General features: G+C 34.0%; 1 protein-coding gene across 1 annotated transcript in view; it reads left to right on the forward strand.

Moving 5' to 3' along the window:
* Positions 1–20941, forward strand: part of LOC136027946 (actin-binding protein IPP-like) — a 67411-nt gene that overhangs the window by 13584 nt on the left and 32886 nt on the right. Inside the window, exons 3-7 of the mRNA XM_065705417.1 lie at positions 218–362; positions 3015–3153; positions 9884–10049; positions 15468–15743; positions 19331–19516. Of these exons, the coding sequence (XP_065561489.1) occupies positions 218–362; positions 3015–3153; positions 9884–10049; positions 15468–15743; positions 19331–19516 (912 nt within the window). The remainder of the gene's footprint in view (positions 1–217; positions 363–3014; positions 3154–9883; positions 10050–15467; positions 15744–19330; positions 19517–20941) is intronic.

The raw sequence follows: 20941 nt of genomic DNA on the forward strand, positions 1-20941 counted from the left end.
GATTCCATGGCAAATCGTAAAGTCGATTTTTTTTGGTGGTTCTGGTGTCAAGATGGTTTCTGGTGGCACTGGCCCTGAGGGGTTTTCAAATAGTTTCAGTCCTATCGCTCTTTATCTTAAAACTCTTCTTTTATTAAACCCATTTGCTATTGGTTTTTTATTTGTATTTTTAGTGTTGCCTATATTTTTTTTTCTTCTATTTTCGATTTTTTTTCAGACGCATAAACTTCTGTTAGCTGCAAGCAGCTCATACTTTCATGCCATGTTTTTAAGCGACTTGGTGGAAAAACAGCTGGATGTTATTAATTTGCAGTCAATCACTTCTGATATATTTCAAATGCTGTTGGATTTTGTTTATACAGGTAATTGCTTTATTTGACTTTATTACTATTAAGATTATTATAAATAATGGTAACTAAGATTACTTTGTTGATTTTTGCATTCTTTTAATGGAATATTTTGTTTAATTTTTTCACCCAATTTTTCCTGTTTAATATTATGTTGAATCTTTTGTGTTTATGTTCAACTGAAATTTTACCTTTCTAGCAGTGAATGAAATTTCAATGAAATCAGTCAATTGCTACTGAAATTTTTAACTTAGATCTTCCAATGCCTAGTGGCATATAGGACAGCAATAGTTGATCTCTACGCCGAGCGATCTTGAGCCAGAGACCATAGCTCATTGCAGGATTATTTTACTACTCTTGCCTCAATTTCTAGGGAACGACCAATGGTGATTCTTTGTCTAGCCCGGAGGAGCCCAGCACCAAACGTCATAGGGACGTCCTTCTTGTCTCATTTGAGCTATGTAACCCTCGGTATCGCCACCTTCTAAGTCGGACTTGGTCGGTTATTTGACACCGCTTGCTGAAATCAGTAATCAGTAATTAATCAGATGGAGACAACTATTCTGTGTTTGATTTTTCCTTTTATTTTAAAAGGAGTCTTCATATTTTTCATTTAATGTTATGGCTAATGACAGTGTATGAAATAGCTAGCCAAACAGGCCGTCAGACTAATTAGCTGTATATTTTATGTTTTCGCTTTCAAACCTTCATTTCTCTCTCTAAAAAAAAGAAAAAAAAAATCAAAAATCATCAAGGAGTTTTGCTACCCAAAAAAAATTACAGACTAAAATTAATTTTTGTGTAATTAGTGTCTAGATTGATTATCTCTTATCTCTAGGTTCTGATAGCAGAGATCCCAACATTTTATTGCTAGTGTCATAATACCACCTTTTTAATATATTTAATAAAAAATGGATTCTTTGCCAAAAATGAAACTGAAATAACTTGATATTCAGCTTTAGAGACAAATAAGAAAAGTAAGAGACAGAAAGGGGTTTTTCTGCTTATTTGCAAAAGGTTCTCTTGCAAATTACTTTTTATATTTATAGGCTTTTAACAAATTTTCAAAGAGATACGGTTCAAAAATTTTCTTTACCTTAGACGTTTGGTAGATTTTTTTTAAGCCTCCTTCTTCCCTCCTTTCGTCATGCCTCCTTCTACCCTCTTCCTGTTGACAGTCCAATACACCAACGTGATAAGTTCCATTTTTAGGGTCACAGTATTAAAGTCTAGAGATTTCAGAGGTTGAAGGAGGGGGGGGGGAATGAACCCAAAGGAACAAATGTACGTGTATGGAACAAATGACCAAAAACAGTATAAAAAAGCCAAATAATTAACCAATTTTAACCTCCAAACGGAAGCTTCCCATAAGCCCTACGTCCAAAAACCCTTATGTATCATGCATCCTTTACTTACCAGAGCTATGTCCTTTGCATTTTGACGTTCTTCAATTCCAAAGGGTGGATGTAAAGTCGGGGAAAAGGGTGGATTTATTGTGAAGTTGGTCCCTCCTTAGGAAAAAAATCCTGAGACCCCTCCCCCCTTCAGTAAGAGTTTTGCTTGTTTACACGTATAATTATTGGTTTTGAAGGTTGTTTAAGAGCGATAAGCAACGGTAAGACCAGTTGGCATCTTCCCATTGGGATTTGTTCGTCACCTTTGCGCCAGATTCAGATAGGCTACTAAAGTTTGTCAGATTGCCAAATTGTCAGATTTGTCAGATTGCCAAAAGAAATTGCTTCTGTTTAAAGATCAAAATTTTAAGTGTGACAGAATTTTTTTTTTTGAATTTAAGATTAACTGACTTTAAATTGATTTTAAAAGAATTGGGTAACTAGTTCACTGTTTACCAGTAACGTCATCTCAACAGTATTCTACATAACTAAGCACCTTTCAGCATCTTTATCTGTTTCAGCATTAAGAGTAAGTGGTTGACCATATATAAAGGAAACATACTAATAAAAAAAGGTAATTCCATCAGATTCTTTACTTTTTGCTCTTTCCAAATATGATGGTCACTTTTTTGACTGTGCTTCCCAATATAAACTGGGTGGGATGTGGGGGTTACCTGGTAAAAAACTACTTTTGGTCAACATATATATACGTATATACACACACACACATATATATATATATATATATATATATAATTTATTGTACAAAGTACATAACAAAAAGAGTCAACATTTAGTTAAAAAGTCAAAAATAAAACATAAATAGATACCAATAAAATTAATGACTAGTTTTCCTGGTTATTATACACCTCAACAAAACTCGGAACAAAATTCTTGCGATATCTTTCTTGTTTAGCGGGAATGGGAGTCATTTGCCTATGCCCTCAAAGAATTATTATTAAAACACCGCAATTCTATAGACTCATCATTAAGTTCTACTATAGTAAAAAAGACTTATTCTGAAAGTAATCGATATAGTTTTGCCAAAATTGAATATTATTTTGAAGCCTGAGTTAATTCATTGGTTCTAGTGAATTTTTGTCAAAATTTCAGATGTTTCTTTCGTTTTTCTTATAGTTAGCCTTTTTTTCGTTGGCTCTTATTTTTTTGAAAAGTGTTTTTTTCAAAATATTTTTCAAAACCTAAAGGGGCAATTTTGAAAATGTATGGTGCTTATGAAATTTTGTTCTTAATCCAAATGCACCTCTTTCAGGTGAAATATCGGTAACGCGTGCCAATGTTCAAGAATTAATAGTTGCAGCCGACATGCTTGGATTAGATGAAGTAGTTGTCTGTTGTACGGATTTTCTTATTGAAGAATTTCATCCAGCTAACTGCCTTGGTATTTATAGGCAAGTCTCGTTTTTTGCCCTTCCAAGCGTAATCAATTTCTAAATCTTAAATATAGAAATAGTGAAAGGACCAAAAGAACTACAAGCATGAAAATAAATAATAAAAAGATAATACACTGGCGAAATTTTAAAGACAGTGAATTGTAGAAGAAAAGTAATTCAAATTTTTGCTAGATATCTAGTAGCCGTCCACAGAAAAATTGAACAGTAGAATAACTCTGCTAAATAAGAAGGTAAAATTTTAAAAAAGTACCATTTTTTTAAAGGTTAAAAAAGATATAAATAAGGTAAATTCAGCGTGTGGTTAAAATGGAAAGCTCAAAATAAAACCAACAATAAAGCAGACTTAAGTGTCATTACTTTAAGCATGTTCAGCACGGGTATAACTTCGTCAACATCCAGGGGGGGGGGGAGGCAAAGTAGGAACTGATTTTCCCAAGTCGATTGAAAATGGTTGAGTGGAAAATGAGCCATATAGTACCATAAAGACAAAGGTAGACTAAAGAAAACTGATCTGTTTCTGTGGATCCTTGAATTATGTAGGTCTATCTTAATTTTGACAAGATTTTTGAAGACATTAATTTTCAGCTAGGGAGGGGGGCAAATTGGGGGTGTTGGGAGCAATTGTCCCCCTACCCTGTAGCAAATTAAGCCCCGAACGTTCAGCTGTTGTATACGGCACAAAAACACTGCCATGTTCTTGTAGAAATGAAAAAAAGAAGGAAGTACATAAAAAAACTGCCACGTTGTTAAAAAATACAATCAAAAGAAGGAAGGACATATTAAAAGTGTCACCTTGTTATAAAAATCCAAGAAAAAGAAGGAAGGGCATAAAAAACTGCCTCGTTGTTATAGAAATGTAAAAAGAGGAAATTTGAAGATAAAAGCACTGCTCACGTTGTTGTAAAATAAATAAAAAGAAGGAAGGGCATAAAAACAGTGTCACCTTGTTATAAAAATACATAAATAGAAGGAAGGGCATAATTCACTGCTCACGTTGTCATAAAATTAAAAAAAGAAGCAAGTGTCACCTTATTATAAAAATACATAAAAGAAAAACACTACCAAGTTGTTCTAAAAATACAAAAAGAGGAAATAAGGGCATAAAATCAATGCTCACATTGTCATAAAAACTAATATCTCTTTGAATTGATGATTAAGATATGCTGCTTCTTTTTAATATGTGTTCGTTTTATTCCCGTCACATCCTTTTTATTTCCTGTGATAATCCTGTCACAAATTCTTGTAAATTCTTAAAATTTCAAATACTTGTTGGTTTTAATTCTGTCATATCCTTTTTAATTCCTGGGATAATACTGTTGCGAATACTTGTAAAATGACGACAGTTACATTATTTAGTAAGATAGTGTAAGATAGATAGTGTAAGGTAGATAGTGTAAGGCATGCTGTTTCTCATATAGATGTGCTCGGTTATTCCTGTCACATTCTGTTTAATTCCTTTGATAATCCTGTTACAAATTCTTGTAAATCTTGTTACAGTTACATTATTTAGTAAGATAGTGTAAGGTGTGCTGTTCCTCTTTAATATGTGTTCCTTTATTCCTGTTACATTCTGTTTAATTCCTGTGATAATTCAGTTACAAGTCCTTGTAAACTGATTACAGTTACATTATTTAGTAAGATAGTGTAAGATATGCTGTTTCTCATATATTTGTGCTCGTTTATTCCTGTCACGTCTTGTTTAATTCCTTTGATACTTCTTTTACAAATTCTTCTAAAATGACGACAGTTACATTATTTAGTAAGATAGTGTAAGATGTGCCGTTTCTCTTTAGTACATGTTTGTTTATTCCTGTGACATTCTGCTTAATTCCTGTGATAATTCTGTTACAAGTTTATTGATACAGGCATTGGGACTTCATAAAACTAGATTAATATTGATGGCCTAAGTATTTGGTATCTGGAAAGACTAGCAGGAAGTCCTGTATGAAGATTGGTTGTGTATCTTCATTCCGAATTTTATTTGCTGATTTTATTGGCTGATATCAGAAAAGATTAGAAGGAAGTCCCGTATGAAGAATGGTTGTGTATCTTCATTCCGAATTTTATTTGCTGATTTCAGAAAAAATTAGAAGGAAGTCCCTTATGAAGAATGGTTGTGTATCTTCATTCCGGATTTTATTTGCTGATTTTATTGGCTGATATCAGAAAAGATTAGAAGGAAGTCCCGTATGAAGATTGGTTGTGTATCTTCATTCCGAATTTTATTGGCTGATATCAGAAAAGATTAGAAGAAAGTCCCGTATGAAGAATGGTTGTGTATCTTCATTCCGAATTTTATTTGCTGATTTTATTGGCTGATATGAAAAAAGATAAGAAGGAAGTCCCGTATGAAGAATGGTTGTGTATCTTCATTCCGAATTTTATTGGCTGATATCAGAAAAGATTAGAAGGAAGTCCCGTATGAAGAATGGTTGTGTATCTTCATTCCGATTTTTATTTGCTGATTTTATTGGCTGATATCAGAAAAGATTAGAAGGAAGTCCCGTATGAAGATTGGTTGTGTATCTTCATTTCGAATTTTATTGGCTGATTTCAGAAAAAATTAGAAGGAAGTCCCGTATGAAGAATGGTTGTGTATCTTCATTCCGAATTTTATCTGCTGATTTTATTGGCTGATATCAGAAAAGATTAGAAGGAAGTCCCATATGAAGATTGGTTGTGTATCTTCATTCCCAGTTTTATTTGCTGATTTTATTGGCTGATATAAGAAAAGATTAAAAGGAAGTCCTTTATGATGATTGGTTGTGTATCTTCATTCCGAATTTTATTGGCTGATATCAGAAAAGATTAGAAGGAAGTCCCGTATGAAGATTGGTTGTGTATCTTCATTTCGAATTTTATTGGCTGATTTCAGAAAAAATTAGAAGGAAGTCCCTTATGAAGAATGGTTGTGTATCTTCATTCCGAATTTTATTTGCTGATTTTATTGGCTGATATCAGAAAAGATTAGAAGGAAGTCCCGTATGAAGAATGGTTGTGTATCTTCATTCCGAATTTTATTGGCTGATATCAGAAAAGATTAGAAGGAAGTCCCGTATGAAGAATGGTTGTGTATCTTCATTCCGAATTTTATTTGCTGATTTTATTGGCTGATATCAGAAAAGATTAGAAGGAAGTCCCGTATGAAGAATGGTTGTGTATCTTCATTCCGAATTTTATTGGCTGATATCAGAAAAGATTAGAAGGAAGTCCCGTATGAAGAATGGTTGTGTATCTTCATTCCGATTTTTATTTGCTGATTTTATTGGCTGATATCAGAAAAGATTAGAAGGAAGTCCCGTATGAAGATTGGTTGTGTATCTTCATTTCGAATTTTATTGGCTGATTTCAGAAAAAATTAGAAGGAAGTCCCGTATGAAGAATGGTTGTGTATCTTCATTCCGAATTTTATTTGCTGATTTTATTGGCTGATATCAGAAAAGATTAGAAGGAAGTCCCGTATGAATATTGGTTGTGTATCTTAATTTCGAATTTTATTGGCTGATTTCAGAAAAAATTAGAAGGAAGTCCCGTATGAAGAATGGTTGTGTATCTTCATTCCGATTTTTATTTGCTGATTTTATTGGCTGATATCAGAAAAGATTAGAAGGAAGTCCCGTATGAATATTGGTTGTGTATCTTAATTTCGAATTTTATTGGCTGATATCAGAAAAGATTAGAAGGAAGTCCCGTATGAATATTGGTTGTGTATCTTAATTTCGAATTTTATTGGCTGATTTCAGAAAAAATTAGAAGGAAGTCCCGTATGAAGAATGGTTGTGTATCTTCATTCCGATTTTTATTTGCTGATTTTATTGGCTGATATCAGAAAAGATTAGAAGGAAGTCCCGTATGAATATTGGTTGTGTATCTTAATTTCGAATTTTATTGGCTGATATCAGAAAAGATTAGAAGGAAGTCCCGTATGAAGAATGGTTGTGTATCTTCATTCCGAATTTTATTGGCTGATATCAGAAAAGATTAGAAGGAAGTCCCGTATGAAGAATGGTTGTGTATCTTCATTCCGATTTTTATTTGCTGATTTTATTGGCTGATATCAGAAAAGATTAGAAGGAAGTCCCGTATGAAGATTGGTTGTGTATCTTCATTTCGAATTTTATTGGCTGATTTCAGAAAAAATTAGAAGGAAGTCCCGTATGAAGAATGGTTGTGTATCTTCATTCCGAATTTTATTTGCTGATTTTATTGGCTGATATCAGAAAAGATTAGAAGGAAGTCCCGTATGAATATTGGTTGTGTATCTTAATTTCGAATTTTATTGGCTGATTTCAGAAAAAATTAGAAGGAAGTCCCGTATGAAGAATGGTTGTGTATCTTCATTCCAAATTTTATTTGCTGATTTTATTGGCTGATATCAGAAAAGATTAGAAGGAAGTCCCGTATGAAGAATGGTTGTGTATCTTCATTCCGAATTTTATTGGCTGATATCAGAAAAGATTAGAAGGAAGTCCCATATGAAGATTGGTTGTGTATCTTCATTCCCAGTTTTATTTGCTGATTTTATTGGCTGATATAAGAAAAGATTAAAAGGAAGTCCTTTATGATGATTGGTTGTGTATCTTCATTCTGAATTTTATTTGCTGATTTCAGAAAAGATTAGAAGGAATTCCCCTATGAAGAATGGTTGTGTATCTTCATTCCCAATTTTATTTGCTGATTTTATTGGTTGATATCAGAAAAGATTAGAAAGAAGTCCCGTATGAAGATTGGTTGTGTATCTTCATTCCGAATTTTTTTGGCTGATATGAAAAAAGATAAGAAGGAAGTCCCGTATGAAGATTTGTTGTGTATCTTCATTTCGAATTTTATTGGCTGATATCAGAAAAGATTAGAAGGAAGTCCCGTATGAAGATTGGTTGTGCATTTTCTTTCCTAGTTTTATTGGCTGAATGAGTCCAAATGCCCTTTATGCTTATAATAATATGGATCGGTATGCCAATTCTATAAGACTACATCTACTGTGTCTTCCTCAAATAATAAAACTGGTTTTCGATTGTTACCCGTGCTTTGTTTAGAATGCTCCTCACTGAAAAAAGGAACATGACAGTGTGATGAGAGAAAATACCTTAAAGTGAAGCTCAAGGTGTTAGTGAGGCGAAATTGAAGCTTCAGATGACAGGACGCAACAAGAGGTAGTGAAACCTTAAAGTGAAGCTCAAGGTGTTAGTGAGGCGAAATTGAAGCTTCAGATGACAGGACGCAACAAGAGTTAGTGAAACATTAAAGTGAAGCTCAAGGTATTAGTGAGGCGAAACTGAAGCTTCAGATGACAGGACGCAACAAGAGGTAGTGAAACCTTAAAGTGAAGCTCAAGGTGTTAGTGAGGTGAAATTGAAGCTTCAGATGACAGGACGCAACAAGAGGTAGTGAAACCTTAAAGTGAAGCTCAAGGTGTTAGTGAGGCGAAATAGAAGCTTCAGATGACAGACCGCAACAAGAGCTATACGGTGTATCTACTTCTTATCTAAAATATACATTGCTCATAATATTAATGAATATCAAATTAAGAGTCTACTTATTGATATTTCATGACTAGAGATTTTCAATTTACTATTTTCACATTTAAATACCTTAAATTTAAATACCTTAACATTAAATACCACACTTAAATATACTTTTTTCTTCTTTCAATTCCTTTTTCTCGTTAATAGTAATCTCCATAATCATGATATGCGAGGAGTATCAAATCTGGTACATTTACTTAAAAATACGACTAGAACTTCTTTGGTAATAAGAAAATTTTTCTCCCTGTGTATGGATTCCAGTGGCAATACGAAATGAAAGCCATCTGGTATTCTTCAAGACTACAGCAAATAGATTTTTCATTGCAAAAAAATAGTAATCATGTGTTGTTTTTATGTAAGTAGGATGGGGGTTGTGTATGTTTGAATTGTGTATTAATGTCATGTCGAATAATATAAAGTAGTGCCTTTACAATATGTAGAATAGAAAAGACTCCCACCTGCTGCCAACAAGCCCTTAGGTGTTTTCTTAGCAGGTGCAGAAAAAATGTTCTGCATGTATTTGTCAATTAAAATTATCTTGAAAATAGTCCTAAAGGCAGTAAGGCGCCCAGTGTTACACAGGAAAGTCCTCAGTGATTTATTGGGGTTGCACCAAAGTAGAAGCCTTGAACTGGTTGGATGGAGGAGGAGTGTTCGAAAATGTCGGCTGCTTGACGTTTTGTTGCGTATTTGATGTTTGCAGTACATTTTGTTAGTTCGCTCTTAGCTTTCTCATAATATTCTTATCAGGGGGAGGGGACACTACAGGATTTTTTGTTTCTTAGCAGGTGCAGAAAAAATGTTCTGCTTGTATTTGTCAATTAAAATTATCTTTGAAAATAGTCCTAAAAGTAGTAAGACGCCCAGTGTTAAACAGGAAAGTCCTCAGTTGGGGTTGCACCAAAGTAGAAGCCTTGAACGGGTTGGATGGAGGAGGAGTGTTCGAAAATGTCGGCTGCTTGACGTTGTGTAGCGTTTTTGGATGTTTGCAGTACATTTTGTTAGTTCGCTCTTAGCTTTCCTCATAATGTTCTTATTAGGGGGGAGGGAACACTACAGGATTTTTTGTTTGTGTTTTAGCAACGATAAAATATAACCTTAATTTACAATTTTTAATTACAGCTGGTGGATTATTTGGAACCCCTTCTTCTTATAATATATGCAGGGGAAATATGGCTTTAACCCTTTTCAATGCATTTTAGGTTTGCAGAGGATCATAATTTCAAGATTTTATCAGAGGCTGCCTTTAATTTTGTTTGTCAGAATTTTGTAGAAGTAGTCAAGGAAGAGGAATTTTTGGAATTACCCAAACATATTTTATTAACAATTTTAGCTTCTGAGGACTTACGGATTGATGAAGAGTATCAGGTAGGTAAACCAGTATCATCTTCAGATTTTCTTCCTTCTTATTTTATTTTTTTTTATTCCGTTTTATTCTTTATTCCTTTTTTCTCTGGTTTTATTATTCCATTTATTTCTTCTATTTTATTTCTTTTATCTTTCTCAAATCTTTTTTTGGCTCTTTTTAAGCAAAAATTAATCACAAAATGGGAAATTTTAGAAAGCCTTCTAATGCTTTCTCAAAAACCCCATGTGTATGCTCTCTGTAAAGAATTATACTTCAAAATTTTAGATTTTAAGAAGTTGAAGCTTCTTCCCATCATTTCGTAATGCCGTAAAAAAGGAAAAAACACTTAATTTAGTCATCGATCTCTGAAAGATGTTCTTTGGATTTTTTTTGTGTCTTGGAGCATCCCATTTTTTGAATTTGCAATTAAAACTTTGTTTTACATTTAAAAAAGAATATAGTAATGAAGTATGTCAAATAAATCTGTATGTTATTTTGATCTGTATAATTTAGATATAGGAATGCATTCTGTACTGAATTTCAATGTTTAAAGAAAAAAAGGAAAACATTAACCTATAGCTTACGCAATCCTTGTCCCTTGATTTTTCTTTTACAGGTTTTTTTTATGTTGTATTTTGTTGTGGATGAACTCATGGAAAATACAGAATGTATTTTGTTGTTGGTCCAATGGGGGCCTAACAACGGATCTTTTTTAGCTCCTTTTTTATCTTTTTTAGCTCCTTTTTTAGGCCATTACATTTAACTTGTATTGATAGAAAATATTGACTGTATGTTGTTTCCAAAATGTGAAACCACACTTTTTGTTTAAATTGCTGTGTAAATAACGCATATAAAACCACAGCAGTTGATTAAATTAAAAAAAAATACAATGAGAATGCTTAAAAATAGTTTTCCTCAGACATCATTATTGCTATTATTATCACCAACATACAGTAAACAAACAATGCTTGTCGTTAAAGCTCTAAAATGCATCGGAGTCAGAAAACATTTTGTTCTTAAATATTTCATACATAAAGCATAGAAGAGATGCATTATGGTATTCTAAAATACAAAACAGAATAATCATTTCAATAATCATTTTTGGGTAAGAAGCTTGCTATCTGTCTCTGTAAAAAACACTCACCAACTGAAACGTCGATTCGACGCCCTATGTGCTAGCAATGGCTCAGGAGGCCCCTTATTTATTTCATTTTCTTCTTTTAAGGCAACTTTTACCATCCAATTTTAACTTCTAAGACTGTTAATTTTCATATTTCTTTTTCCTTCAGTTAATGATATTTTTTGTTCCAGAATCCCTAAATCATGTAGATGCGCCTCTTTGACTATCTAATTATCAAAGGGGTGCAAATTTAAAAAAAAGGGGGAAAGTGTAACTAGGATGTTATTCATAGGTATTAAAATCTCCCTCCTCCTTTATGTTAGGCTGTGTCACTGATGGCCAGGAGTTTTTCTTTGTCATCACTTTTCGATTTTTTTTTAAGTAAATTGATTTAGCAATTGACTGACTCAAATTCTTTTCTTATCTCTCAGGATAGTATTTTCTTCAAATAAAAATAACGTATCTTCTTTTAAGTATTTCACTAAATAGCGTTGACTTCCTTCTGTTAAATACAAAAGAAAAAAAAACTGAGTCATTTGGACCTAATTAATGTACTTTAAGGAGCTTATTTATGGAGCATAAGCATATTCTATGTTATTTTTGTTTATATTTTTTTAGTTTGCTTCTTTGGGAACAGTTTTTACTCCATAATCTATGTTATCCATATTCTATGTTATTTTTGTTTATATTTTTTAAGTTTGCTCCATGTGGAATGCTTTCCGTTTTGCTCGCATTTCTTTTCTAATTTTGTCGTTTTTTTAGGTTATTTATTTACTTTTTTTCGTGTCGAAGTACTAATTCATATGTTTGACTTACCAAATAATTACGAGCTCAGCTCTCCATTGGGGCCGCATTTTTTTTGTTATACTGTTGTAGGGTTTTGGGTTGAGAAAACTAATTAATTCATTCAGTGATGAATTGTGGATGCTAAAAAAATTAATGTCTCCCCCCTCAGGTAGACCGTAACGTCAAAGGGAACATAAAGGATAAGTGAATCCGGAGTTTTGCCACCTCTCTTGGGAATAAGTTAGGCCTTACCCCCATTTAATATGAATTGTTTATAAAGACTTTTGGCAAGCCTGTGGGAGATCATGGTATGAAATTGGAAGCTAAACCTCTGCTAATCTTAGGGAATTCACATAGTTTGAATGCCCTCGATAAAATGTTAGGGAAATGAACGACTCTTGTAGGCTTAAGAATCCAGAATGTGAGAATAGATTTGAAAATCAACGCTAAATAGACAAAATAAAGGAAGAAACTAAACTAATATAAAGGAAGAGCAGGAAGTAATCCTTAGCATGATGATACTTCTTAGACTCATAGATGCCGTAGATAAAGTTTTAAGGAAAGAACTGTAGATTTAAGAGGGAGGAAGATGCGTCGACCAATTCTTCGCTCTTATATTAATAACTGAAAAGTGCCTGAATTACAGGGGTGTAATTTGATATGGGATCCAAATTTGCACCCCCCCCCTCCATATGGAATTTAGTTTTTACAAAAATTTTTGTCAAAATTAAGAGAAGCCTGTATAATTCAAGTATCAAGAAGAACAGGTCACTTTTCTTCACTATATCTTTGCCTTTATGGTAATATATGACTCGTTTTTCAGTTTTCACTTTCATTTTCACTAGATTTAAAAATCAGGCTCTAACTTTGCCCCCCCCCCCCCAGAATTTTGACTAAAGTAAGCCACTGCTGAATTATCAGACCCCTTTAGCCCCCAGTTTTACTGATTACGAATAGGCATTTGCTTGAGCTGGTAGAAGAGCTATAGCGAAGCTTCTATCCTTGTATGGATAGAAGCTTGTATGGACCATATGTATGGACCTTGTATCCTTGTATGGACAATATAAATAAATTAAAGCAATTAATGCTTTGTACGAGAAGGCTTAGACAAGATATAAACGAAGGAAAGGAGTGATAACGGGGGGGGGGGGGTGAAAGGAGTGAAGGGGGGAATAACCCCCCCTTCCTGAGTAGTATTGTTAGTATAGATATTTGATACAGTGAACATGCAGAAAGAAGAATAGCCAAGATGTGGGGTATTTTTCCTGCTGAAAAAGATTGGGCGAAACGTAGGGTATCAACGACGAAGCGCTGGCTTTCCATCATAAAAACTAATAATAGGAAATTTTCAAGACAGGGAAATTTGTTCATAACTTAATTGAATATTTCGGCTCTGTATCCAAAAGCCGTCCTCAGCAAAATGCTTCCATCAAATAAATACTGGTGAATACAGAGGAGTAAAATTAAAATAGACAAGGTGCAGAGTATTTTCTGCTGCCGAGAAAACTTTGGACGAACAGGAAGATAAGTTCTCGATATGACATGAGAATACTGAAAATCACTACTTACAAGGGGTGAAGTATAGCTCTTAAAAGCGAGTGTTTCGAAAGTTTGAGGAAAATGTGCTACTCTTTATTTAAAGGAGTTATTCAAGGATCGTTCGAATAACCAATTGTCTAACAATAAGATGTATGGAAACTGTGGTTTGATCCCACGTTCTAGGGCTATAATGAAATAAAGGTTTTGATGTTTAGGTCACGTTTACAAGATAACGAATAATAGGAACATCGTGCTTTCTGTATATCTAGGGCCAAACAAAAAACAGGATCTCCTTGAATAAGGAGGAGATACGTCATTGGATGAAGGAAAGACTAGGACGTCCTTGAATAAGGAGGAGATACGTCATTGGATGAAGGAAAGACTGAAACATGGAATAGATTTGGGTGGAGGGGATGCTTATGCAGCTATTTTAGTGTAAGGTGACTTGGGGCTGTTAGAGTTTTCAACAGTAACATTATACGATTTTCAGGAATTTTATTTTTTTGAATCATGGGGAATGCTAATGAGGAAGTAAATTATTGTTATAAGACTCAAATGGGTGCAAATATAAAAAAAAGGGGAAAAGAGTAACTAGGATGTTATTCATAGGTATTAAAATCTCCCTCCTCCTTTATGTCAGACTGTGTCACTGATGGACAGCAATTTTTCTTTGTTATCACTTTTCAATTTTTTTGTAAGTAAATTGATTTGGCAATTTACTGACTCAAATTATTTTCTTATCTCTCAGAATAGCATTTTCTTCAAATAAAAATAATGCATCTTCTTTTAAGTATTTCACTGTGCAATTCCACGGAGCAATTATAATTCTGATGAGATTCGATTTTTGTGAAAATTCTTAATCTCCTATGCATTTTTCCTATAAACAATACTAACTTTTTGGCATTTTATTGGATTTTAGGCATTTGATACCTCAGGCATTAGGCTCGTCAGATTTATCTATCCAATCAATTAAATATAATTCCGAAAAGCTGAATTTTATGTAAAATCTAACCCCTAAGTTAGTTTTTCTATATATAATTGTCATGTTTGCTCTTTAGACATTTGATGCATCAGATCTATTAATTTAATCAGTCAAATATAATTCACACAATTGTCGAGGGTTGTGTAACTTCAACCCCCAAGTTAATTTGTTTAACTTGGTTAGGGTCAGGTTTAACCTAACCCCAAGTTAGTTTGTTTTCTACAAGTAATCTGAATGTCCGCTCTTTCGGTGCATTCGATTCATCAACACAATCGATCAAATATAGTTCTGGCAAGGGGGAAGCTTTGTGTACGTTCTAACCTCTAAGTTAATTTTTTTCCTGTAATTAGTTGTAATATTTCTCTTTAGGCCTTTGATGCGTTGAATTCATCAATCCAATTGATCAAATATAATTCAGACAATTGACGAATATTATATGAATTTTCTCTTGTTAGCTTAAACCTCTCGAGTGTTGGATTTTCTTATTTTTATCGCCCGAAACGAAACTATCCCAGAGATGAGTGCCGTGTCTCTTCTTTCTAGGTACTTAGCAGTGTAATCCGAGGATCGATTCTAGTTCAGGCAACTGTTGATTCTTGTCTATTTATGTCGAATTTAAAGTGTTTGGTGCATTGGACTCAATGTATAAAATATATTTTACACTGTGTGCATACTTTTATCTCTCCCTTTTCGACTTCAATTTCAAGAGCGTCTAGTTTTATCAAATTTCTTGTCTCTGAAATCAGTATTTTCTTTAGATAGAAGGAGAATCCGATGCGCCAAGTCTTGTTTAGACAACCTTGTCGACTTTATATCATCGATAGTCGATTTTTTTTCTTCAGCGTCGAATTTTATTTGGTACTTAATCCGTCGGGTCATGAATCCGACGGGTCAAATCTTTTTAGTCGAACCTAGGCTATTATCTCTCCCGTCTATTTAATTTCTCGGATGTTGAAAGTATTTTTTAAAGTAATATGTTCCATAAATGAAAATAATGTTTCTCCTCTTTAGGTATTCGACAGTGCAATTCGGTGGATCAAATCTAATTTAGACGAGCGTCGGCAATACGTCTTTGAAATTTTAATTCATGTTCGACTTCCTCTCATATCAACTCGTGCTTTGCAAGAATCAGTTGATTGCCTGAAAGATATCAGTCTTAAGGTGGCTCTCAAGAGTGTTCAGAAAGACGTAGAATTCCAGAAAGGGAGTCTCGTGACTTTATCTGTGGAGCCACGAAAGAGAGCCAAGAAACACATTTTCTTGATTGGAGGATGCAAACGAAAGTTGGTAGGTTCTATGTGAGTTTTCTGTAATCTAAGTGTAGTTCTATGTAATCTAAAGAAGGTGAACGAAAGGCTTCAGAAGATATGAGATTCAAGAAAGGAAGTCTTGTTAGGTCATCTGTGGAGCCTCGAAAAAGAGCCAAGAAACACATTTTCGTCATCGAGGAATGCAAAGAAGTGTGAAAGCTTTATGTAAGTTTTCAGACGAAAGTGCTGATACTCTGCAAGAATAGGGGCCACATCATCAATTAATAAAGTGCATCGGGGGTAGGAGTAATCCCTCCAAAGACCAGCCATTTTCTTACATAAACGTCTGAGTCATTAAATCTTGTTTAAAGCATTCTTTAATTAATCTTAAGAGAAGCGTCTGTATTTTTCTAAAATTTTAAGGCTTCGAAACTTATATAAAAAAAAATAATAATAATAATATAAAAGAATGATAGTTAAATATATTGATAGTTAAAAGAATGGTTGAATTTTTGGAGAGTAAATCATTTTTTAATCCAAATCAATTTGGTTTTCGGAAGGGTTTATCTACTGAGCATGCTGTTTTATTTTTGACAACTTTTGTGAATGATGCGTTGGATAATGGTATGAAAGTCGCTTCTGTTTTGTAAAAGCTTTTGACTGCGTTGACCATTTTATACTCATTGCCAAATTAGAAAATTACGGTTTTAGAGGACCATTTCTTGAATTACTGTCCTCGTTTTTAAAAGAAAGAACTCAATATGTACAACTAGGAGATAATGTTTCTTCAGTCAGTAGTGTTAAATTTGGAGTACCTCAAGGATCTGTTCTTGGTCCCCTGTTATTTCTAATTTTTATAAATGATTTATGTAGAGCTTTTAATATGATTTCGTATGATCTTGACATTGGATGTGACGGGGAAAAAGTAATTGTTCCCAGCTTTGCGGATGACACTCATATAACTGTGGCTGCACGAACAGGAATTCAGCTGTTGAGTCGTATTAGTTCTTGTCTGGAGTTTGTACACAATTGGATGAAGCTTAATAAGTTAAATTTGAATTATAGTAAATCTTGCTTTTTATTGTATGGTAGGAGCTCAAATTATTACCCTTGGATAGATAGACTTAATATTGCTGATATGGGTATTCTAAGAATGAATTGTACAAAATATCTAGGAGTTTTAATTGATGAATGTCTCAGCTTTAGAGAACATATAGATTATATTAGTCTTAAACTCGCTAGGAATGTTGGCATTTTAAGAAAGTTGCAGTATATTTTCCCAAGAGATATTTTAAGAACAATGTATTATTCCTTAATTCATCCTTATCTGCTATATTGTTGCAATGTTTGGGGTAGTACATTTCCTTCTCATCTCGATCGTGTTCGAGTTTTTCAGAATAAAGCGCTTCGAGTGTTATGTGGTGTAGGTTTTAAAGACTCGGTACAAAAGAGGTATATAGAATGCAAAATCTTGCCTTTAGCAGGACTTATTATTTTTTATCGAAGCCTGTTTATATATAAATATTTTCAAAATTGTTTACCAATATGTTTTAAAAGTATGTTTGAATTAGGAAGTGATATTCATACACATTCTACGAGATAGTCCGATATAATTCGTCGTCCGCTTACTATTACTCGTAGATCTCAATTCTCTATTCGGCATCTAGGACCCCGTGCATGGAATTGTTTACCTACGACTTTGAGAAACTTGGATAGCTTTCTTGAATTTCGGCGGGAATTAAAGCTATTTTGCCTTAATATTTATGGTTTTGATAGTTGAGTGGACCTCAAGTGGAGCCAAGATGTTGGTTTTGATTTTGACGATACTGGTAAAGTGGTTTTAGTTTCTTTTTGTTTTGTCTCTTTTGAAGTGTAAATCCGTTTCGATTGAAATGCAGGGTAATTGATTTTTTCTTCTTCTTCTTTCTTTCTTTTTTCTTTTCCTTTTCTTTTCTTTTTATTTTTTCTTCTTTTTCGTATTGTTTTATATGTATGTGTGTTGGGGTTGTAAGCCCAAACAAGCTTTGCTTCGGGCCATTTGCTTGTTTTGTTTTGTTATTTATATTAATAAACCCATCTTTTTCTCTCTAATATAAGACAGGTCTAACCAAATGCATGAACATTGAAATGCACACAAACATCCGGGGAAGGGTTCGGTGGCAAAAGAGGGACGTGCTCTGGATACCAGAGTGAGGGGACTCAGAAAGGACACATTAAATTATTTTTAGGCTATAAAGACTAACATTTCTATGAAAAATCACACGGAAAGGATATAACTTCCACTACTAAAACATATTGTATAAGTTAGATGGTGAAATTCAGTATAAACGACATATTTGAATCTAAATTAAATTAAACTTGTTGAGTTGTTAGAATTTAAAATTATTAAACTTTTTACATTAGACCTCCGCTTCTCCTCTACTTCTAGAGGCACACAAAGTGTGAATGAAGAGCTTTGATCTTCTTAGGTGGGTAATAGATATACTCCCACTTGGGGAACACCCTTATGCTAATGGAATGCCTCTCTTGCTTGTATATCCTTGGAACGTATTTTTATGCCCTGTTTGTCGCTGTGTTCCTTCTACTTGCTGCTGGAGAAGTGTGAATGAAGACCTTTGTTCATCTTAGGTGGGTAATAGATATACTCCCACTTGGGGAATACCCTTGTGCTAATGGCATGCCTCTCTTGCTCGTATGTTCTTGGAACGTGTTTTTATGCCCTCTTTGTCGCTGTGTTCTTTCTACTTGCTGGTAGAGAAGTGTGAATGAAGAGCTTTCATCATCTTAAGTGGGTAATAGATATACTCCCACTTTGGGAATACCCGTATGCTAATGGCATGCCTTTCTTGCTCGTATGTCTTTGGAATGTATTTTTATGCCCTCTTTGTCTCTGTGTTCCTTCTACTTACCGCTGGAGAAATATGTTTGGCAATCTGGATTCTGGCACATGACTTACATTCTGATGATGCTACCATCTTTGTTCTCTGATCATATCAGGTATGTCTATTCTAAATAATGTGATAGTTCTCTTCTCGGTACCATTATTAGTTCAAAGTCAACACGAGCTGACTGAACATCTGTTAAGGAATGGTTACAAAAGTAATTGGTAAATAAAAACACGAGAACTTTCAAGACCAATTAAGAAACTTGGTATACATGCAAGATCACGTAGCGAGAATAAAATATTATTGTTGATAACATACTATTAACGATATATGGGAAAATTCTGTCGGAATTTTTTGAGTTAAATTTTAGGATAACCTTTTTTCATTGCGATATTCAAACATAAAAAAAAGAAGAGAAACCAAGAACCGGAAAACCTATGATGAGAATACAAATGAATGATATAATTAAGATTTTTAAAGTTTAAAATTTTTTTTTCAAAATCGTAAATCAGTTTTTCAGTAGATACTCTGGGAGCGACAGAATTTGATTCCATCACCTTAAAAATATAAGGCTGTTCCTAACGACTTTTTATATGGTCTCGCCCAAGTGAAACTGATTTTTTTTTTATACAGTAGAAAACGTTTTAATTACGGGTAATGATGAGAGGGTAATAGCGACTTGTAGTTTCATTGTAATACCATAAGAGTCAAAATTTATAATATTTTTATTCTTTTTTAGATTGATCAAACAAGATCATGGGAGTATACGTACGACTCTGTGCTTAAGTTTGACACTTTTAGTCAGGTGTGGACTATGGCGAGTCCAATGAAGATTGGACGAATATTACCGGGCATTGCACATATGAATGGACGGATTTTTGTCATTGGAGGGGAACAGGAGAGCCAAATATTGGCTAACGGTGAAGTGAGCACCTTTTTTTTTAAATTTTCTATAAATATTGTTTCTTTACCGTCGTGAGATTTTCTTGTAAGGCGTTTTATGTAGTTTTTTCCCTTGTAATTGCTGATAGCGTACTATCAGAAATCGGGAGCATCCTCTCCTGAAAAGTTTTCAGTAAAACAATAAGAGAAGAATGACAAATCTCCCTACTACCTACATGTAAGCTTTAGCAAATCGTTTTTTAACTAATCTACAAGTTTCGTTAGAATTGCGTTATGAAAAGTGAGACAACTTAGTGTTATCATGGGTGGCATATCTTTAGTTCCTTCAAAGCTTATTGCAGACGTTCACCACTATTTTGGTGACAATTCCCCACTACTGTGTCGCTAAAGTTTTTGACATATAGGAAGTCCACCCACAACGATAAACATTTGCACTTCTCTTCAAACCACCCGCCACCTCTTCCCTATGTAAAAAGAGGAGTGGCCATTTCCTTGGTTAGTCGTGCGATACGGATATGTTCTGAAGCTCACACCGTCCCTGAACTTGAATACATAAAAGACGTTTTATTTTGCAATAGATGTCCTATAAATTTACTGGAATCAGTTACAGAAAAGGGTTAAACCAGTAAAGGATAACAAAACAACGCAATCTCTAATTGAAAGCCCCATTGAAAGTCCCATTGGCAGGCGAAAAGAAAAATTTCGCAATTTTGCCCTATTTTCCAAAAATGAGCAATTAACTGAAAATTAAAAAAAGACCCAACCTAAATGTAGCATATACTACAGACCTTTTACAACTATAGGAAAGATAATACCAGCACTGTACTGGGGAGTAATGTTTAGAGGATCCCCTGTTCTCGCTGTCACTTCTATATTGATAGAACTCACGAACAATTGAAAGAGGAGTTGTTGGAACCCAAATTTTCAATCTGCAAAGCCATGAAGCTACGCCAAAGGCCTGAGAATTTTGGTTCTACTTTGGCCCAACACGTATACGACAACCCACACCACTTCATTTTGTTTGAAAATACCTCCATTAATGCCTCTATTAAAGGTATTTTGCAAGTTAACGTTGTCTGTTAAAAGTCTTTTCCCCTGGGTACACCTATGCACCTTGATTTATGTAATTGCCTTAAAAAACAAGTTTTATCAAATGAAATTAAATACTGCAAAACAGTATTAGAAATACTGTTTTGTCTTTAAAGTTTTCTTCAGCAGATTTTTAAAAAATTTCTGCCAGAGTAATTAAACATATCCTCCCATGGATTATCACCCCAATTTGACATTTTATTAATAAGTAATTTCAACTAGGAGTATTTCCTCAACGTCTTAAATTGGCGCGTGTGATAGCTCTCTTTATAGGAGTGACCGTGAGGATCCTGGGAACTACAGGGCGATCTCTCTTTTGTCAGTGTTCGGCTACATAAGTCGCCCCCTGGATCGACAC

The sequence above is a fragment of the Artemia franciscana genome, chromosome 6 (genome assembly GCF_032884065.1).
Source record: "Artemia franciscana chromosome 6, ASM3288406v1, whole genome shotgun sequence".
In the NCBI taxonomy this organism is placed as follows: Eukaryota; Metazoa; Arthropoda; class Branchiopoda; order Anostraca; family Artemiidae; genus Artemia; species Artemia franciscana.